The sequence below is a fragment of the Neomonachus schauinslandi genome, chromosome 2 (assembly GCF_002201575.2).
Source record: "Neomonachus schauinslandi chromosome 2, ASM220157v2, whole genome shotgun sequence".
Taxonomy (NCBI): domain Eukaryota; kingdom Metazoa; phylum Chordata; class Mammalia; order Carnivora; family Phocidae; genus Neomonachus; species Neomonachus schauinslandi.
The window spans coordinates 95,811,341-95,831,652 of NC_058404.1; the positions used below are offsets into that span (position 1 = coordinate 95,811,341).

General features: G+C 38.3%; 1 protein-coding gene across 1 annotated transcript; it reads left to right on the top strand.

The window, feature by feature from the left end:
• The first annotated feature begins 846 nt into the window (after nucleotides 1-846).
• On the top strand, nucleotides 847-19,428 carry PGRMC2 (progesterone receptor membrane component 2). Its single transcript, XM_021681463.2, has 3 exons — nucleotides 847-1,275; nucleotides 16,886-17,041; nucleotides 18,176-19,428. The coding sequence occupies exons 1-3, from the start codon at nucleotides 858-860 to the stop codon at nucleotides 18,271-18,273; spliced, it is 672 nt and encodes a 223-aa protein (XP_021537138.2). The 5' UTR covers nucleotides 847-857; the 3' UTR covers nucleotides 18,274-19,428.
• Nucleotides 19,429-20,312: the final 884 nt, after the last annotated feature.

A 20,312-nucleotide genomic window follows, 5' to 3' on the forward strand; every position in this document is an offset into this window, starting at 1 on the left:
GCAGCCGTGACCAAAACCACCCGGGAAGCGGCTGCTCGGTGCCACCGAAGACAGCAAGTAGATTCCGGATGCCAAACAACCCCGGCGAGGGCTCCGTGCACTCATTCTGCGCCAGGAAGACTCCAGCCAGTCGCCAAAACTTTTGGGTGGTAGCTTTGTCCGCGCGCCCACGCTCCAGGCTTCCGGACAGGCGCGACGGCGCCCGGGTGAAAAAGAGACGCCCCTCAGTAGTTTGCTCCAACAACTAAAACTGTGTCGTGGCTTCCCACAAGCCACCAACCTGCGCCCTCGAAAAGGCGACCCAACCAGACCCCGCCTCCAAGGCGGCCTCGGCGCACGTGAAGTCCCCGTGCGGAGTGACAGCGAAGAGACGGGAGTTCGCGGACGCGAACCCCGGCCTGGGAAGGGCAGCGATTCCGGGGCGCACGCGCATAGCGAGGGACGGGGCGGAGCCAGCCTCCCAGAAGGGGTGCAAAGGAAAGGAGAGCGCGTGGCGCTCCGGAACCCGCGCACGCGCTGTAGTCTCACCCGGCCTTTGCGCGCGCGCGGCCGGCGCTGCATCTTTTCTTCAGGCCCGCCCCCCTCTTCTACTTCAGCAAGCGGAGGCGAGGAGCGAAAGCAGGGAAGTGTGGGGCGAGGTGGGCGGGGCGTCGCACGCGAGCGCGGCCTGCTAAAGAAGGGAGGAGGAGGGAGAGATCCAAGACATCGTTACCCCGTCAACACCCAATGGAGAGCAGGCTTGACCCCGCCCCCTCTCCTCATGTTATTGGCTAGGAGGCCCCCAGATGGGCGGGGTTGGCCGTGGGGTTGGGGAGGGCAGGGGGCGGAGAGGAGGAGGAAGGCGCTGGCGGGCAGTGATGGCGGCGGGTGATGGGGACGTGAAGCTAGGCACCCTGGGGAGTGGCAGTGAGAGCAGCAGCGACGGCAGCAGCGAGAGCCCCAGCGGCGCGGGAGCGGCAACAGAAGGGGGCGGCTGGGCGGCAGCAGTGTTGGCGCTTTTGACGGGGGGCGGGGAAATGCTGCTGAACGTGGCGCTGGTGGCGCTGGTGCTGCTGGGGGCCTACCGGCTGTGGGTGCGCTGGGGGCGGCGGGGTCTGGGCGCCGGGGCCGGAGCGGGCGAGGAGAGTCCCGCTGCCTCTCTGCCTCGCATGAAGAAGCGGGACTTCAGCTTGGAGCAGCTGCGCCAGTACGACGGGTCCCGCACCCAGCGCATCCTGCTCGCGGTCAATGGGAAAGTCTTCGACGTGACCAAAGGCAGCAAGTTCTACGGCCCGGGTGAGGAGGAGTTGGAAGGGGAGGGGGAGGACCTCCTGCAGCTCAGGTGCGACCCCCTTCTGATGGGGAGGCCCCTGGGCACTGGGTTAGTTTCCGAGCCTTCTCGACGTCTGGACCCCTGCGCCTTGGCTGCTGCACCTGGGACGGCCCGCCCCCCACACACCCCCAGCCGCGGGCACCTCCAGCTTTCCCCCCCCGAAGTCCGGGTTTCAGTGTCGCCCCAGGAACCAGCTCTCAGCTTTCATCTTTCTACCATCCCGTTCCTCCACGAAGCTTTTTCTTGTGCAGAATTTTTCAAAATCCTTTCAGTTGTCGCCCGTGCTGGCCCACAACCTTCCCTGAGCTTTCTGATTCCTGGGATGGGTGGGGGCAGGAGGGACGGGAGATATCTAAAGTAGGGACCCAAAGTTGTAGGCCAGGTAATTCAAAGCTTTCCCTTCTTTACTCGATTTTGCCACTGATCTCCCTTTTCTCTACTATTCCCCGTAAGGCCACGTTTAGGTACACGTCGTTCCAAGTCCCCACCGTTTAGCTTGTGAAGTCTGGGCATATAAGCAACACCTCAGACTCTTTTTTTAAACCAGTTTTAGGATGGAGATGCTTTCTAAGATTAACAATGTATGTAGGATGAGGACAGACCAGAATGTAGATCTTAATAAAGACTGGCAAGGATAGTCTCTCTGAGTTTTGGGGGTGGAGCTCAACTACCCAGCAGGCGGACCTGTCTGGTTTCTTTCTTTTCCTTTTTTTTTTTTTTTTTTTTGATAGTAGGAAGGCAAGTATTCAAATACACGTCGATAATGACTTACTGTGTTTTCACTGAGCAGAAAAAACTTAGAAGAGCTATAAATCCACACCCCAGTGCACCAGTTCTGCAAGTTGAAGATTTTTAGAACTTTGCTTTCAGAGAACCGTGTGTGTAGGGTAGTTGGGTTAGAAACCCTTCCTTTACAATGTAGTTATAGCATACATTTAAGATTATGCCAATAAACTTCAGTTCAAACTCATGGAACCTGCTGGTATACAATAAAATTGAGTAACGTTGTACATCTTGATTATGTAGTAATTAATTCTAAGCTTTAAAAAAGTGACTACAATAAAAAATAATAAAATTAGGGACCTAGAGTGACCTGGTGTTCGAAAGAGTACATCCAAGCCTTAAAGTCAAGGGGGTTGGGAAGTCTAGAAAAATTGGTTTTCTTCTTGATTTAATCTGTTGGTACATGAGATTTATTGGCACTTGCAAATATGTACCTCTGATTTCAGTGCTTGGTGGTTGGAATATATTTTAGAAGTGCTTTGGTTTGCTGTTAAGTGGAATAGAGATAAGTAATTGGAGATTTTATGTGTTGAACTATTTCTTAGTTGCTTGTATTTTTGTGTGTAGAACTATATTCAGTTTAAGCAAGTCTGAGATAGTGTTTCTGGTTGTATAAATATGAAAAGCAGATGTCTATGGGTATATGGGACAAGAGAATAGGGAATAGGGCCAAAGTACAGTAATTAAATGGACAGACCAAATTAAATAGTTAATTATTTTTAAATCAAGGATTTACACAGTATTTTGTACCTGAAGTTTTTTCCTCATTGATATTAAAATGTATGTGCAGAAATTAAAAATTGTGTACAGGCTTAGATTTTTAATATAGCACTTACCCAACTAAAAGATCTGCTTTTGTAGCCCCTATCTAAACTGATGATGAAACAAACAAAAGTATTAGTGCAAAGAAGCATATTAGTCCTCACACATTATGCTTTGCCACTATCTGGGAATAGCTAGGAAAGGCTGTTTTAGACACAGTTTAGCAGCCTCCAGTGGCAAATGTTCTGTAATAGAAATTAAAAATTAAGATGAGAGTCATAGATGTGATGTAGATAGCCTTCATGTGGCTTGGGCATTGAGGGGGCTCCTCAGATAACAAGGCAGAAGTCCGTTTTATTTATTTTTCTTTTTTTGGGGAGAAGTCAGTTTTAGGTTGGCTTCCACCAATTCCCAGGTCCTGATGAACAGCCTAAGGGTAATTAGTTATTTTCTAAGTATTTATTGATCAACCTAGTACAGATGTTTGGAGTGTTATATTATGGAAAGGAACTTGAAAGTGGCCAGATCATCTATGGGCTTGGAATATGTTGATATTTCACATTAATAGGAGATGTAACACTTTTTCCAAAAGTCTTAAAGCCAAATTTCTGACTATGAAACAGATATAAGTTCAGTTTGGGTTTTAGTTTTTATTTTCATCCTCAAGTCAGTTGAGCACTTTGTAACAGAATAATTCAGAAGCAATGATCTTAGCCTGACAATCTTAGTAGCTTGAAAGAATGAGGTAAGAAGCCAGAAAACCTCGTTTCTATGCCTAGCCAATATCTACTCCCATTTCACAGTATTGGTCTTGGAGTTAAAAGTTTTTTTGTGAGGTTTTTTTCCTATGTCGAAGATGCTGTTTTCTTAGTCATTTTTAAAGTTCAAGTTCTTAAAAAATTAAATATTGACAATTTAGTGGAGTAAACACATGTTGGCAAACAGTTGGCATTAACTACATTTGCCATCATTAAATTTAGTAACACTTCAGGCACTTGGCCAGCATGTGAGGAAAGTGGTAATATAAGAAACAATGAATATGGGAGGAGAAAGGAAATAAGATTTGTTAAGCACCTACTACATCAGATCCATTAATTTGTCATCTCCACAATGCCTCAGTGAGGTTAGTAAGTATTTCTGTCCTCCGATGGGAAGTCTGAGGTGTAGGTATTTGGGGTAAATTGGCTTGGGTCATACAGACATGGCGTTCAAATCCAGATGTATTTAACCACAAAGCCTATCTGTACTTCAGGTAAACTGCGTTCTGGGATAAACTTCTGGAGAATCTTACTGTTGTTGTTTTTATATCCTCTTCTGGTTCCCATAAGGATTTAAAGCCTCAGACACGCTTTCATGGCCGTATGTTGTGCTGTCCAGTATGGTAGCCATAAACCGTATGTGGCTTTTTAATTTTAAGTTAATTAAAATTAAATATAGTTAAAATTGAGTCCCTCCATCACACTAGCCACATTTCCACTACTCAGTAGCTACATGGCTACCATGTTAGTGCACTTTATAGAGTAGTTCCATCTTCCCAAAGAGTTCTATTCAACAGCGTTGATTCTATAGGTCAAGGGAGGAGGAGGAGGAAACTCCTTTTATTGAGCTTATTATCTCATTTCATTTTCAAACAGCCCTAGGAGGTAAGTAATGTTCCCATTTTACAAATGTGGAAACTGAAACTCAGGGAGGTTTTGCTCAAAATCACATACTCAGTGGCAAAACTAGAAATCAAACACAGTCTAACTGGCTTTACAGGCCATCCCTTCCCATTGTAGCACTACAAAATATACTTTCATATGTTTCTAGCGTCATAACAGAGTAGGAAGACTGGAACAGATAGTATAATTTTTTTTTTTTTTAAGATTTTATTTATTTCTGAGACAGAGAGAATGAGAGAGACAGAGAGCACATGAGAGGGGGGAGGGTCAGAGGGAGAAGCAGGCTCCCTGCGGAGCAGGGAGCCCGATGGGGACTCGATCCAGGGACTCCAGGATCATGACCCGAGCCGAAGGCAGACGCTTAACCAACTGAGCCACCCAGGCGCCCCGATAGTATAATTTTAAGTAACTTGATTTAATATTACTACAATGAAATTCTACCAAAATAGTGTTTTTATTCTTTAGAATGGCAAGAAATTATACAGTTGACCTTTCTAATAGTTTATCCTGCATTTCTGAAATTTAAATCTGTTGCTTCCCCCTTATTCCATGTAGCATATTCTTTGACACAGACCGAAGCAGTATTTTCTCCAACTTACCTTTTGAATTCTACTGGAAAAGAAAAAGTCATATATAAAAGAGGTACCCCATGAGATGCCTAATATCTAGGAGAATGGGGAAAGGAGCACATGTAGCTTTCAAGTGTTTTTCCTCCTTTTTATAACTTTATCTTCGCAATGTTAACTTTATAGTTTGCAAAATTACAGTTGAAGCAAGAGTTGCAACATATAGACTAGGCCCAACCTGACTGCTTCCTTCATGGATATCCTATTGACACTACTCAGCTCTCATCCCAGCTACTTGCTTCGAGGCCAACTGGGTCTGTTTGGGCTAATGGCCATACACACCCATTACCTTTCAGTAAAATAAAAGGATCAGCTGAGTTTTCTGATGAGTTTTGATACTCTGCTCAAATTTATACTAGTTATTTCTATAATACCTACTCTGAATTCAGCATCATTCCATTGTTTTTAATCTTTGAGGGAATTGTATTTGTGTTAAATGCTAATGCTAAGTATTAAAGAATAGCTGAAAGCATATATGAAACCAGACTATGTTATTCATGCTGGAAGAAAATGGATTTAGTAACATCTGGAGTTAGCTATTCAAATTCTTTTAATAATTTTTTCAATAAGGGGCGCCTGGGTGGCTCAGTTGGTTAAGCAACTGCCTTCGGCTCAGGTCATGATCCTGGAGTACCAGGATCGAGTCCCGCATCGGGCTCCCTGCTCAGCAGGGAGTCTGCGTCTCCCTCTGACCCTCCCCCCTCTTGTGCTCTCTCTCTTTCATTCTTTCTCTCAAATAAATAAATAAAATCTTAAAATAATAATAATAATAATAATAATTCTTTCAATAATATATGACCAAGATCTCTCCTCCCCTCTGTACCCATGTTAGACGTGACTAAATAACTGCTGTACCCTTAGAACCTGCATCCTGTCTCAAGATCACTAATATAGGACTTCATCTCCATTTTAAATACTGAGAAGGAGTTCTCTGGATTTCATTACGCTGTTGCTTAAATAAGATGTTGTGAAAAATGAGTTAACTGAGTTTTCAAAACAGATAGGTTCCTACCTGTGTAGAGTTTATAGTATATTTGGGAAAACAGACAATAAATAAGCATTCAGCATATAATTATAATTTGTAATTAAATATTCAATGAAAGAAATAGGATATGTAATAGAGGGTAACAAAGGACTTTAGAATAGATGGTTAAGAAAGGTGCTTTATTTATATTAGTTTATCAAGAAAAGGGGGTTGATATTTAAGCAAAAACCTAAAGGAGTCAGCCATACAAAGATTGGGTGTGAGAATGTTCTGATGCCATCTAGCACTAGATCTAGAACTGATCATATTGTGTTAATCATCAGAGAAAGAAACATCCTTAACCTTTACTGATTTTGAGATTTGACTTCAGCCTTTGTTTGGTTAGTATTACCTCAGTGATTCTTTTTCCACTGATCTGTCGTATGTTTTATTATCCTTTTATAATATAGCTAGATTTTTTTAATTGAATCTAGTATCAATACTTTTTTTTTTTAAGATTTTATTTATTTATTTGAGAGAGAGAATGAAGGGGAGGGGTGGTGGGGCAGAGAGGGAGAAGCAGACTCCCCGCTGAGCAGGGAGCTGGACTCAGACTCGGGGCTCCATCCCAGGGCCCTGGGATCATGACCCAAATGGAAGGCAAAGGCAGGCGCTTAACTGACTGAGCCACCCAGGTGCCCCTCAACACTGTCTTTTAACAGCTTAATCAGTTTATATATTTTCACATTACTAATATATTTAGGTATATTTCTACCTTCTTATTTAGTAATTTATCTTTGTCATACTTTGCTTCTTTTTTCTACCTTTTTTCCTTCTCAGATTAATTTTTTTTTAATTCTTCCACTTTTTCTCCCTACTTATTTGGATATATTCTATTTGGATATACTTACTTGGATATATTCTATTAACATTCTTTTAGTGATATCCTTAAAGTTTTTGCTATAGAAGACACTATTCTTCTGAAGAATATAGGAATGTTAGCCAACCTATCTGTGTGAATTAGAAAAACTCTCTTTAAGACACTTTACTGTCATTTGAGAGAATATTTCTTAATAAATATACAAAACTACCATGTACACAAATGTGGATGGTGTCCCTTGGGTTGTGTAGTATACAGCCATATGTTGTGGCCCTGGTTTGGAAAGCCTTTAATCCTTCCTCCACCCTTATTTTCTATGGTATTACTATTAGACTTGTAGTTCTACTGTATTTTTTCAAATTCCTCCCCCAAATTGATTAAAGTATTACCTTTTTTTATTGTCACCCTCATTTAAATTTACCAACATAGTTACCATTTTCTTTATTCACTGTCATTTCTTGCATCTCATTCCTTTGCTCAGGGTTCAGCTCTTATTTTAGTAAGGTATGTCCTGTAGTTTTTTCACTGACACAAAAAAAATTCTATCTCTATATGCCCTTATGCAGGAATAATAGTATAGGTTTGGGATATAAAATTGTAGGCTGATTGTTTTACCTTTAGATCTTCAGTAGTATTATGCCACTGTCTTCTACTTCTCTTCAAGTCTGCTTTTGGTTTATTTTCATTCCTTTGATTAATCTGTTTTTCCCTTTGTCTAGAGTTTTGCTCTTTTACTAGGATTTGCCGAGGTGGGGATTTGATTTTTTTTAACATGTGCCAGACTCTACTAAAATTTGAGGATGTGTGTCATCCATTTATTTTAGAAAATTTGAACCCATTACCTCTTCAATTATTGCCTCCCCCGTTGTCTTCTAATAGATACACATTAGCTTTTCATTCTCTCCTTCATGTCTCTTAATCTTTCCTTAATGTTCCATCTCTTAATTACTTAAAAATTTTAAGCAAACATACTGTAGTTCTTTAATCTGCTTGTATTATTCTGGGGATGCCAGTTCTCATCTGTTATATATGCTCACTTCATGGTGGTTTGTTTCTTCATGTAGTTTATAATTTTTACTACAAAAACACATCTTCAGCAATTACAGTCTTTTTGTTTCTGGGGGATTTTTTTTCTATGCTGTTCCTTAAGCCCTGGGTTTTAGAAGTCTTCCTTTGGAGTAGCTTAGATTTATTTCTAAATAGGGCCTCATGGAAGTTTTTTTAAAAAAACTATATTTTTATTAGATAATACATATTCAGAATAGAATATTTTAAAGCATATATTGTGAAAAGTAACCCAGTGACGATGTTCCCCTTCCTAGAAGTGAGGAACCAATCTGAGTATTGTTCCAGAGCTATTATCTGTAAGTATGACCATGTGGATATGTACTCCCTGTGTACTCCCTCCACAGACACACACACACACACACATATATTGTTGCATATTATACAAGCCTTTACTATCTGGAGAGCCTTTCATCTCAGCATAAAAAGAGTCATCTTATTCTTTTGAATATATGCATATTCTGTTACATGAATATATCATAATTTAACAGTCCACTATTAAGAAACATTTGTTTCCAATCTCTTATTAATACTTAGTGCTGCTGTAAATATTCATGTACATGTCCTTTTACACATGTGAGTAAACTTATAAATTTCCAGAAGTAAAATCACGGATTCTTAGGGTATGGGACATTTTTTATTTTTTATTTTTATTTATTTTTTTTTTTTTAAGATTTTATTTATTTATTTGAGAGAGAGAGAATGAGAGACAGAGAGCACGAGAGGGAGGAAGGTCAGAGGGAGAAGCAGACTCCCTGCCGAGCAGGGAGCCCGACGCGGGACTCGATCCTGGCAGTCCAGGATCATGACCTGAGCCGAAGGCAGTCGCTTAACCAACTGAGCCACCCAGGCGCCCCATATGGGACATTTTTTAATTTGGGTACTTATTTTTGAATTGCCCTCCAGAGAAATTGGAGCAATTTACACTTCATGAAAATGCCTATTTCTCACCCCTTTGCCAAAAATGTGATATTAAACTTCTTGGTCTTTGTCAGTCTGAGAATTTAAAATGGTATCTCAATATTGTTTTAATTTAACAATATTTCTCTTTTTTAGTGAGGTTGGACACCTTCTGAATTTTGAGCCATTTATGTTTCCTTTCCTACAAATTATCTGTTCATATATATATATATTTTTTTAAGATTTTATTTATTTATTTGACAGAAAGATAGCGAGAACAGAAACAGAAGCAGGGGGAATGGGGGAGGGAGAAGCAGGCTTCCTGCCAAGCAGGGAGCCCGATGCGGGGCTCCATCCCAGGACCCCAGGATCATGACCTGAGCCGAAGGCAGACGCTTAACGACTGAGCCACCCAGGCGCCCCTGTTCATACATTCTTTGCCACAGTTTTTCAATCATGGTATTGGTCTTAGAGATTTTAGGTGTTCTTCAAAAAGTGAATCAACCTTAGCTTCAAACATTTTTCCTAGTTTGTCTTTTTACTTTATTTATGGTGTTTTTGTAAACCACACAGAAATTTTTGGTTTTATGTATTCAAATTTATCTTCTTTTTATGGCTGCTGAGTTTTCTATCATAAGTTACTTAAAGGTTTTTTGCACTAAAAAGATTATTTTTTTTAAATACATAGTTTTTGGAGCACCTGGGTGGCTCAGTCATTTAGTGTCTGCCTTCAGCTCAAGTCATGATCCCAGGGTCCTGGGATTGAGCCCTGCATTGGGCTCCCTGCTCCGCGGGAAGCCTGCTTCTCCCTCTCCCACTCCCCCTGCTTGTGTTCCCTCTCTCGCTGTGTCTCTCTCTGTCAAATAAATAAATAAAATCTTTTTTAAAAATATGTAGTTTTTTTAAAATACTTTTATGGTTTGGGTTTTTTAGTTCCGTTTGGAATTTATTTTAAGATGTGAAGTAAGGATTTTTACAGAAAATTATTTAATTACTCCAACTATTTATAAATTTTTCCCCCAACACTTGCAGTATTACTTTTATTGTTCTCTAAATTCCAATAGATATTTAAGTCCATGCTATTTCTTTTTTTTATCACATTAACATTCGTAGTTTATTAATCCTCTCATGAAAAATCTGCACAACTACCACAGATAAAGCCACTGCCGCATCTTTACTCCTTCTCTTGTCCAATCTCCAGCTCGCATTTTGCCAGCACCAACATTGGCTTTTGCAGTCCCCCTGACTTTCTTCATTCTGTTCTTGCCTTCCTTTCGCTGTTTTCTTTTTCTTCTCATACCAGCCATGTCTTGCCAGTCTGTGTTTGGGTTCATTTTGTTGTTGTTGCATAATCCAAGGAATCATAAATCATGCCAAAGCCAGTTATCTTGCCACCACCAAGATGGGTTCCGAATCCAAATACAAATATGACATCTGGTGTGGTCTTGTACATTTTGGCTATTTTTTCCCGAATACTGTTGCCTTTCTGGGGTGAAGGACATCAATGACCATCTGTTTCCACCGAAGTAGTCGGTTGGTCATGAACTTCCTGGTCTAGATAGTTACTGTGTTGTTCATGATGGTGGCCAAGCTTCAAGCAGCTGGGGAGGAAAAGAGCAAGTCCATGCTATTTCTTCACCTTAGAATTCTCATTCTCTGGTGGCTGTGTAAACTCAGCCCCCACTCCCACATCTGGCACAGGCCTGGGATTTTAATTTTTCAGTCTTCCTGGTCCCCACCCTAGCCATAAGCCTTGGGGCCAAGGCCATGAGCTGAACCCACAGTATTGCTGACAGCTTTCTAGTTTGAATTTCAGAAACAAGATTGAGCTGGGGAAAGTATTTTACCTGCCTAAAGTTAGGGCCAAACTAGATAGATACTTGCCCCATTTTATACCAATGCCTCTAAGATTTGCCCATTGTTAAATGTTGGTTGAAGCCTCTAGAACCCAGGTATCTTGGCTTCTTGAGGAGTATTCTTTCATTTTGACCACACTACCTTCTCTCTAAAAGTCTTGGGACTTCCTAAATCTAAATATAAAAAAAATAATATTTATTACTTGGATTTCTTTTAATCACTTTTACATTATTGCTTCATTTATTCCAAGGCCCATTGTGATCTTATTTGGAATAAATTACTCAAATACCAAGTATAATTAGGTTTTTTTTAAGTTGTTTTAATAATCACAAAAGACTATTGTCAAAACAGGCCAGAAAACTAGGGTGTTTATGAACTTTAATGGATTATAGTTTGTCCCTGAGAACTATGGTTTTTATACCATGGAAATAACTGAACTATTCATTCTGGAATTTTCTCCTCTTCATAAATACTAATGTAGCTACACAGTCATCCTAATAATCACAGAATTATCTGTGAACATATTTTAGATATTTTATTTCCTCCTGGAATTTTCTGTTCATTAAATTACTCTTTAAAACATTTTCTTACAGTGACCATATGTTTTTGCCTTTTCAAAACTATGTTACCCCAGGGGCAGCTGAGTGGCTCAGTCATTAAGTGTCTTCAGCTCAGGTCATGATCCCAGGGTCCTGGGATGGAGCCCCGCATCGGGCTCCCTGCTCTGCGGGAGGCCTGCCTCTCCCTCTCCCACTCTCCTTGCTTGTGTTCCCTCTCTCGCTATCTCTCTCTGTCAAATAAATAAATAAAATCTTTAAAAAAAAATATGTTACCCCATTCTACCTGATTTTATTAAAGTAAGCAGTTTCAGGATACACTAACTAGTAGATTTATTGAATTTTGAACTTTAAAAATCTGTGCCGCAGGTTGTGTTTAACTCTCAGAGTATTAATGAAATCTGAATTCTAGTATAATGTCATTTTGATATATTTAATATTTTTGAAAGATTTACTTTGGGGTGCCTTGGTGGCTCAGTCGGTTAAGCATCTGCCTTCCGCCTAGGTCATGATCCCAGGGACCTGGGATTAAGCCTGCATTGGGCTCCCTGCTCAGCGGGGAGTCTGCCTCTCCTTGTCCCTCTGCCCTCCTTCCCACCACCCCCACTCATGCGCTCCCTCAAATAAATAAATAAAACCTTCTTTTAAAAAAAGATTTGTTAAAATGATGTCTTAGAACATTTGTTATATAAGTATATTTAAGAGAAACTGCTTTGGTTGAATAATTGCTGTTCATTTTTGTAGCAAGAATTTTATTGAAATTGTAAATCCACTTTTATATCAGCATTATATTATAGTCTTTGATAAAGCAACAGAATATAATTCCCTTAGCTATTACTGAAATGTTAATGTCTAAATGAGCCTTAATAGTCAAAATAACAGTTTATATAAGCTGGCCTTACCAAAAGACTTAGTACCATTTAAAATTTGCTTTCCTTGGGTAGTTCTGTTATTTTAGTATTACGGATAGGCAAGTACGGTTATCAAAATACTGGAATCCGTAACATTTATGTTTGTTGTATAAGGGGGTAGTGGAATGGGGAGGTATTACTGGCTTCTCAGATAACGCTTCTGGTTGAATTATGAATGCAGAGAAATGTACTTTATGTAGACCTCAGATCCTCCTTTCTCTGAGCACATCTGTCCAGTTCCGATTCTAGTTGTTAATGTTCTTTATGGTCTTACAGGAAAAAGTAAAGAAAACTGTTCCAAAAAGACCTTTTCAGAAGTTAAATGCTTCCTGAGGGAAATCCTTAAATGTGGAGGAGACAGCTTAATATAGTTTAGAGGGTGGGGCAGTACATTAATCACTGAATCATTATTTTCTATTCAAGAGTTAATAAAACATCATTTTGCCTAGAATGGGGATGGTTGTTGACTCTGGTTCACTCTTAGTAAATCAGCCATCTAAAACCAAAAAAAGAACATGTTCTATGAAGTTTCGTTTTTACATTTATTCAGTGTTGAGGTCTCCTTAGAGAAATTGGCAGAGAATTTTATTAGAGAATGCATTGGTACATAATTAATATACTCAAAGATGCAGGATTTTCTGGTTGCTGTTTTTTATAATGATCATCTTTTCTTCTCCTCTTTTTACCATTGAGATGTGTTTAATGATTTATACTCTGAAGTACACTGAAGTAGACTGACTTTTGCAGGCCAGGGAGGTAAATATTGTAACAAAATGATAAGAAAAGCTGTCGGTGTATACAGCTTTTTTGTTAATTCTCTTTCATTTTGATTTAACAGGTATTCCAAAGTGTCTATTCCCCTGAAATTTTGTAATTAATGAAATGCTCCAATTTTCAGGGTTGTCATTCCATCTTTGGGTTTGTGGATCCTCTGTTTTCTCAAGTGTATTGTGTTTGGGGTAGAAAAGTAGAGATAGTACTTCCCAAGTCTGGTGGTCATTTTAGGCAAGTTACTGAATGTCTCTGCTCCTTTTCACCTGCCCGGTGGACAAAAATTGTTCCTTCCCCTTTGCAAGACTGTGAGAGAGGAAAGTCACATGCTAGAAAGTTCTTTAAAAGGTTGAAAACTATCGTTTTACACTGGTAGGTTTTTATAGCCCTGATCAATTTTATTTTTTCTTTTGTGTGTATGACTCATCGCTGTTTTAAGTTTGTCAGCATTGCTTTGTTTTGGGGGAAAAAAAAATCATAGTAGGGCGCCTGGGTGGCTCAGTTGGTTAAGCGACTGCCTTCGGCTCAGGTCATGATCCCGGAGTCCCTGGATCGAGTCCCGCATCGGGCTCCCTGCTCGGCGGGGAGTCTGCTTCTCCCTCTGACCCTCCCCCACTCATGTACTCTCTCTCTCTCTCATTCTCGCTCTCTCAAAATAAATAAATAAATCTTTAAAAAAAAATCATAGTAGTTCTATCTATCTAATTTATATGTCTGTTTATCTATCTATTTATGGCCTCCATCTGGGGGAAAACAGCTATTGGCACAAAGCATGTGGAGTTATGCAAAAGAAAAAAAAAAAACACAACTACTTTTCTTTTCCCTAGAGACTGTTCTTGATTAATTTTCAAAGTTAATATTTCTCTAAAATAATTCCAATTTAAGGAACAATATTGAATTTTTTTCTTAAATGCTTAATACCCTTTGCAAGGTGAATTGATATAATGGGCAATAGTTTGAAGGTTATAAATGTTGGCCAATTGTAAATAGTGTCCCAGTTTCTTATATAGAAGACAAATTTAAAAGTTTAAAATGGTAGCCTAAGTGTGTACTAATAGGAAAATGATTAAATTTTAGGTATATTCATTCAGTAAGAAAATATATAACCATTAAATGGTAATTGTGAATGTCACCTAATATTAAGGAGCAATATGGAAAATACTTGGGATAAAAAAGTACTTTACTGGGAAGAATTACCTTTATTTTCATGTTAATGTAAGTGGTACCTAGTAATACCTAGTAATGCTACTTTTTAAATTTATTGCAAATGCCGCTTCTGGTTCCATGCCTTAAACTTTGCAGACAATGGCTTTCTTAGACCTGATGAACTTTATGGTGCACTGCTTTCTGTAACTCAAATTAATGTTCATAAATGTTTAGATTATTGTCCATTTAAGTAGATTTTGAAGTTTCCTAAATGTTTTCAAATATGAATATGGGTATAATCATTACTCATTTAAAAATTAACGAATTTCTAGGTTTTTTTCTTGTTTACTTCTCCTTAGAAAGTATTTTATTTTGTTAACTGGACAATAAGCTCTCTTACCACTCCATTGCTCATAATAGTAATTCTGGTTTTAAAATTATTTTCTCTAAATTACCTTTGTCATATACAGAAAACTGTAGCCTCAGGAAAAAAAATTTTTTATTTTGTAAAATTAGGTATTTTGGAAATCTTTTTTTAAGTAATCTCTACACCCAACGTGGGGCTCGAACTCATGACCCTGAGATCAAGAATCGCATGCTCTTCTGACTGAGCCAGCCAAACACCACTTAATTTTTAAACCAACATTTTAAACAGAAAAACTTTATGATCTGCTCTGCGGCCTAACGTGAAGACAGAAGTAACTCTCAAAAGATTTTTATTATAAAAATAATTTTTTAACAAATACACAACCAAAATCAGAAACAGACCCATAAATACAGAGAACAAACTGATGGTTGCCAGAGGGGAGACAGTTGAGGGGATTGCCAAAATGTGTGAAGGGCAGTGGGAGATACAGGCTTCCAGTCATGGAATGAATTAATCGTAGGGGTGAAAGGTACAGCATAGGGAATATAGTCAATGGTATTGTAACAGTGCTGTATGGTAACATATGGTAGCTACACTTGCGGTGAGCATAGCATAATGTATAGAGTTGTCAAATCACTATGTTGTACACCTGAAACTAATATATAACATTATGTGTCAACTCTACTTCAATTAATAATAATAAAGGAAAGTAGTAGTAGTAATAACAATAATAATTTTCTAAATAGCCAGACTTTACCAGTTATATGAGGTAAAATTTTTTCTTGCATTCCCCAGAAAAGATTGCCACTGTTCAGTGTGTGGTCTGTGTTCTTCCTGGTGTTTTTCACAGATACACAAACACATGTATGTGTATTTTTTTAATTCAAAGCAAATCATACGCTATATATACATACTCTTCTGAATTGCTCTTTTCAGTTACTCTATTATGAACTTCTGTCTGTGTATACATATGGAGATACTTCATTCTTGTTGATAGTTATGTACTATTATTACATTAAATTAATGTACTATAATTTAACCAGTTTCTTGATAGGGAAAATTAGGTTGTTTCAGTTTTGTTTATTATATGTTTTAAAGAACTGAAGTGTCTTTTTTATCATGTATTTGGGTGGAGATTTTGCTTACCATAGTGAATCTGTTTAAAGGATCAAAATCGAGAGTTACTCCTTATTTGAAATTGCAGCTAATATTTTGGAAGAAATTTACTATGTTTCTATTTTATGCCAGGCATGTGCTAGGCATTGAGTACTGACCTGAGCAAGACAACTGCTGCTCTCAAGCACAGACTTTGGGAATGGCTCATTTCTGTCAGCATAAAAATCATGCCATTCCTCCCTAGGGAGGGTGGTTCCTAATTCCTTGGACAAAAAGCTAATCATTTTGTGTCACTCAGAACTGTTGGGGTGCCTGGGTGGCTCAGTTGGCTAAGCGTCCAATTCTTGATTTCGGCTCAGGTCGTGATCTCAGGATCGTGAGATCAAGCCCTACATCGGGCTCAGCACTGAGTTTAAAACCTGCTTAGGATTCCCTGCCCCCTCCCCCACCACTCCTCACACTCTACTCTCCCCAAAAATAAAAATAATAAAAACTTAAAAAATAAAAACTGTTCCTTATTGCCACATCTCCTGTTTCGCAAGAGCTGTGACAAGTGAAAACCATTTTTTAATGACTTTTCATAGTTTATATAGGTAATTGTGAGTATATTCTGGTAGTCAGGTGATACTTATTTTGAAAATGGGTCATATTTCTGATAAAACCAATCATTCAGCAAAGACCTGTTGAGGATGTGCATGTGCTGTGCATTGAACTAGTCACTGGGGGTACAAAGATGATACAGTCTCTGCTTTCATACGACCTACTTTGAAAAAGAGAAAGAAAAATATTTTAGATCCACAGTTGACTTGAGTCTTTAACAAATGCTTATCTAGTGGATGTTCTGTTGATTATTTTTAGATGCCACAATTAATTAACAGTAATCAGTGAAGCATTATCTCCCCTCAAACAAACCAGCTTCCAAACCTAACTGCTTAAGATTCCTCTTCTCCCTAATATGTTATAGTCTTCAACTTTGAATACAAGTTTCGAGGTATTTAAATTTCAGAGAAAAACTTTACTTTGTTCTACAGGCAGATTTCCAAGAAGTTTCTTCTCATTTTCCCATTTAGTATCTGTCATGTTTTAAAAATTAAGCCTGTGTACCAAATATGAGTCATTATGAGGTTTCTTTTATTTCACTTTTTCCTTTGAGGCATTCTAAAATAATGTTAAGGTAATGTCAATAATTTCTTCTTTTCCCCCCCAGCCGGTCCATATGGAATATTTGCTGGTAGGGATGCCTCCAGAGGACTGGCGACATTTTGCCTAGATAAAGATGCACTTAAAGATGAATATGATGATCTCTCAGACTTGAATGCTGTACAAATGGAGAGTGTTCGAGAATGGGAAATGCAGTTTAAAGGTACCTTCATTTTGTCGGGTTCTTCGGAAATATTAAATTTATGGCCAAAGAAAGTGTATACTATGTCACATTCCTTAAGAGCCTAAGGATATCTCTTTTCATCACCATCATTATTTGATGATAAAAAAGCTAAGTATGAAAATGATTGCATATTATTATTATTTAAAAATTCATATTTAAAAGTTGACTTGTTACAACCTGTAAGTCTAACAAAAACTGTGGCACCTTTAGTCTTATAAGGCTTTTTAATTAAGATAGGGTATTTTTAAATATAGGCTTCTATTTAAAACTGAATTTATTTTGATATTGATACTATAATTTATTCCAAAATGATTTTATTGATCTTACTCTCAAACCATAAAGAAAAAATATCTTTCCCCTTTATTATACCCTCGTGGCATCCATTATTACCTCCTATGTGACAATCCAGATAGCTATTTATGTGACCTCTGCATCCCTTGGAAACACTTCTGGTTCTTCTGGCTTCTTGGCACTTGAACCGGTTCTACTGTAGGAAGCAGTCCTCCTATCTTATCCTCCTGGTTTGTCAGTTAATTCACTTAACCTAGGTTCAGATTCCTGACCAAGAAATAACTAAATATGGATCACCTTGGACACCACAGTGTTCTAAATTAATACCTGGTAACATGAAACAAACAATATTAACAGAGATGTAAGAAGAGAGTTTGATAGGAGAAAGAATAATGGTATGACTGGAGCCACACACTTGAGATCTCAAAGAACACAGGATAATAAGTAACAAATGACTTTGCTTTTCATTTGGTTTATTTTCCTGGAGAGTAGTACCCTATGTCACATTTTCTTCCCAAGAATATTTTCTGGTTGGATCTCCTTATCATGAGCTCTAAGTGATTCTGATGAAATGTCCTTGGTTAAGAGCTGGTATATATGGAACACTCTCCTGCAAAGACAGTCCCCAAGCTTTGTAAATTCCTTAATCCCATTTTCTTTTGTTCAAGCCTTACATGAGTACAAAGACCAGCCACGGTGAACAATAGGAACAACTTAGCCTATTCTATATAATTTTAAAAGAGGCAAACACCTTCCCCACTGTATAATGGAATAGCGAAACGAATTTGATCACTACTGATTTTCTTTTGATGTATTTTTCAGAAAAATATGATTATGTAGGCAGACTCCTAAAACCAGGGGAAGAACCATCAGAATATACAGATGAAGAAGATACCAAGGATCACAATAAACAGGATTGAACTTTGTAAACAACCAAAGTCAGGGGCCTTCAGAACTGCAATTCTTATTACTCCCTTTCACAGAATGTCCAGCATCTTTGGGTTTGGTTCACCTGCTGCAAAAAACATTCAACAGATTGTATACAAGCTAAATGAGTCTCACTATGAAGATTTGAATACTAGACATTATTTATGCTGCCAAACTCATTTATTGCAGTTTTTTGTAATGTCTGGTGGGGCTTCATCATCCTGAAAAGGAGGAAACGGACTTTTTAAAGAGCAAGAAAGTCACAAGGTTACTTTTTCCTTCCTTGCTTCCTCCCTCCCTCCTACCCTCCTTCCCTCCCTTCCTTCCTCTTTTTTTTTTTTTAAATCAAAGACAACCAGATATGTATTTGCTACATAAGTGTACAAATCTCAAAAACAGCAAGGGATTCATGTGCTGTGTTCTTGTTTTAGCTTTGAGGGAAGAGACTTGGGCAGGAGAAGTTGGGGGTGCACATCAATTTGAGTAGTTTAGGTTACTGAAACATTAAAATGTGAATTCCCAAACTTTTCTTTTTGGGTTTTGTCAGGGAAAAGAAAAATACCTTTATTTCTAAGAAATTAAGAGAAGGGATTTCAAGTGGATCTAAGTCAAAGCTAATTCCCCAATAGTAAGATCATTTGAAACTAGTTTTTATCCCTTCCCTTCCCCTATTGATCAAATCAATATTAATTGTGCCTTATTTCACTTATATAGACTTGAATTATTTTAGGGAAAGCCCCTATGTGAATTCAGAAGTCACTACAAGCAGCATTGAGACTGAAGTTGGGATATTCTCTTGACCGCAAAACCTTGAAGTCATTCTGTGTATATAGAATGTAAAAGGAATATTCAGTGTTACTGCCACATATGTTAATATACACAATCTTAATTAGCATTGTAATGGCCAAATGCATTCCCTCATGCTTTTTCTCTTTTAAAAAAAATTGAAAAACAAATCAACCCTGTCCCCCAACAGCTGCCTAATTTTAGGAGTCTGACCCTCACATCTCATTGGTGTGGGTGCATGGGGCCGTAGTATGGATGTTGTATGGGTGTGTCTGAATGTGTGTGAGAGCGCCTTGGAAGGGACTCTGCAGATACTGTAAATACCAGTACCATTTTAATAAAGCATGTACAATAAACCAAAATAAGCTTGAGTTGGACTTTATATACAAACTGTAAGCCAGTGCATTATGATATGGTAGTTAGGATTGTGCATTTGATTCAAGATAAGGAAGAATCTTGGAAATGAAAAGCAGGCACTGGTTAAACAAGTTGTACACATTGTACCACATTCACTGTAACTTTAGGAAGAAATTCCACTTTGTGGAACATTCTCAAGAGATCTGAGATTATTCAGGTAAGAATTGATATATAAAAATGTACATATTTTTACTTTATATTTTGATGCCAACTGATTATACTAGAAGTAATAGCACCAGATGGTAGTTACTGAACACAAAATAATAAAGGATATTCTACTGATAGGTACTGAATCCTTCTATTGTTCATTTGTAAAAGCCCTATATGTCGGTTACTTGATTTCATCACGACTACTTAGGTTCTTGGTTGGATACAAGTTACACCAAAAAAGATAATTTTATTAAACAAGTCACCAGTTAAAGAAAAGATTTATTCTGCTTTATGAGTATAATATATGCAGAAGCCATCAAAGAAAGGGGAAATGTAAACTGCAATAATAAGCTAAAGTATGTAAAATACTACATTCTATTATATTCGGTCTTGGAATGTTTTGTAGAAAATGATGAGCATCAGCCAAATCTTTGCTGAAGACTGGTTGTAAAAACTGAGGAGTATTGGTAAATGCTTTGTGTGTTTTTATGTAAAATATTTTTTAAACAAATTTGTTAAAGTACATGTCCTCTGTAGTAAGCATATAAATATATATATATGAATCATTTGAGCCTAAAGTTCAGAAATAAATCTACACCTGTGAATAGAGAAACCCTAAATATCCATGCAGTAAAAATTATGCAGTCTGTTAAGAAAATTGAGTAATTTTGTGTTTTGG

What these genes read in the sequence shown, in the direction of transcription:
- PGRMC2 (XM_021681463.2), top strand. Translation starts at nt 858, where the DNA reads ATGGCGGCGGGTGATGGGGACGTGAAGCTAGGCACCCTGGGGAGTGGC. An exon ending in CAGCAAGTTCTACGGCCCGG is followed by an intron (nt 1,276 to 16,885) that starts GTGAGGAGGAGT and finishes TTTCCCCCCCAG; the next exon opens with CCGGTCCATATGGAATATTT. An exon ending in ATGGGAAATGCAGTTTAAAG is followed by an intron (nt 17,042 to 18,175) that starts GTACCTTCATTT and finishes TGTATTTTTCAG; the next exon opens with AAAAATATGATTATGTAGGC.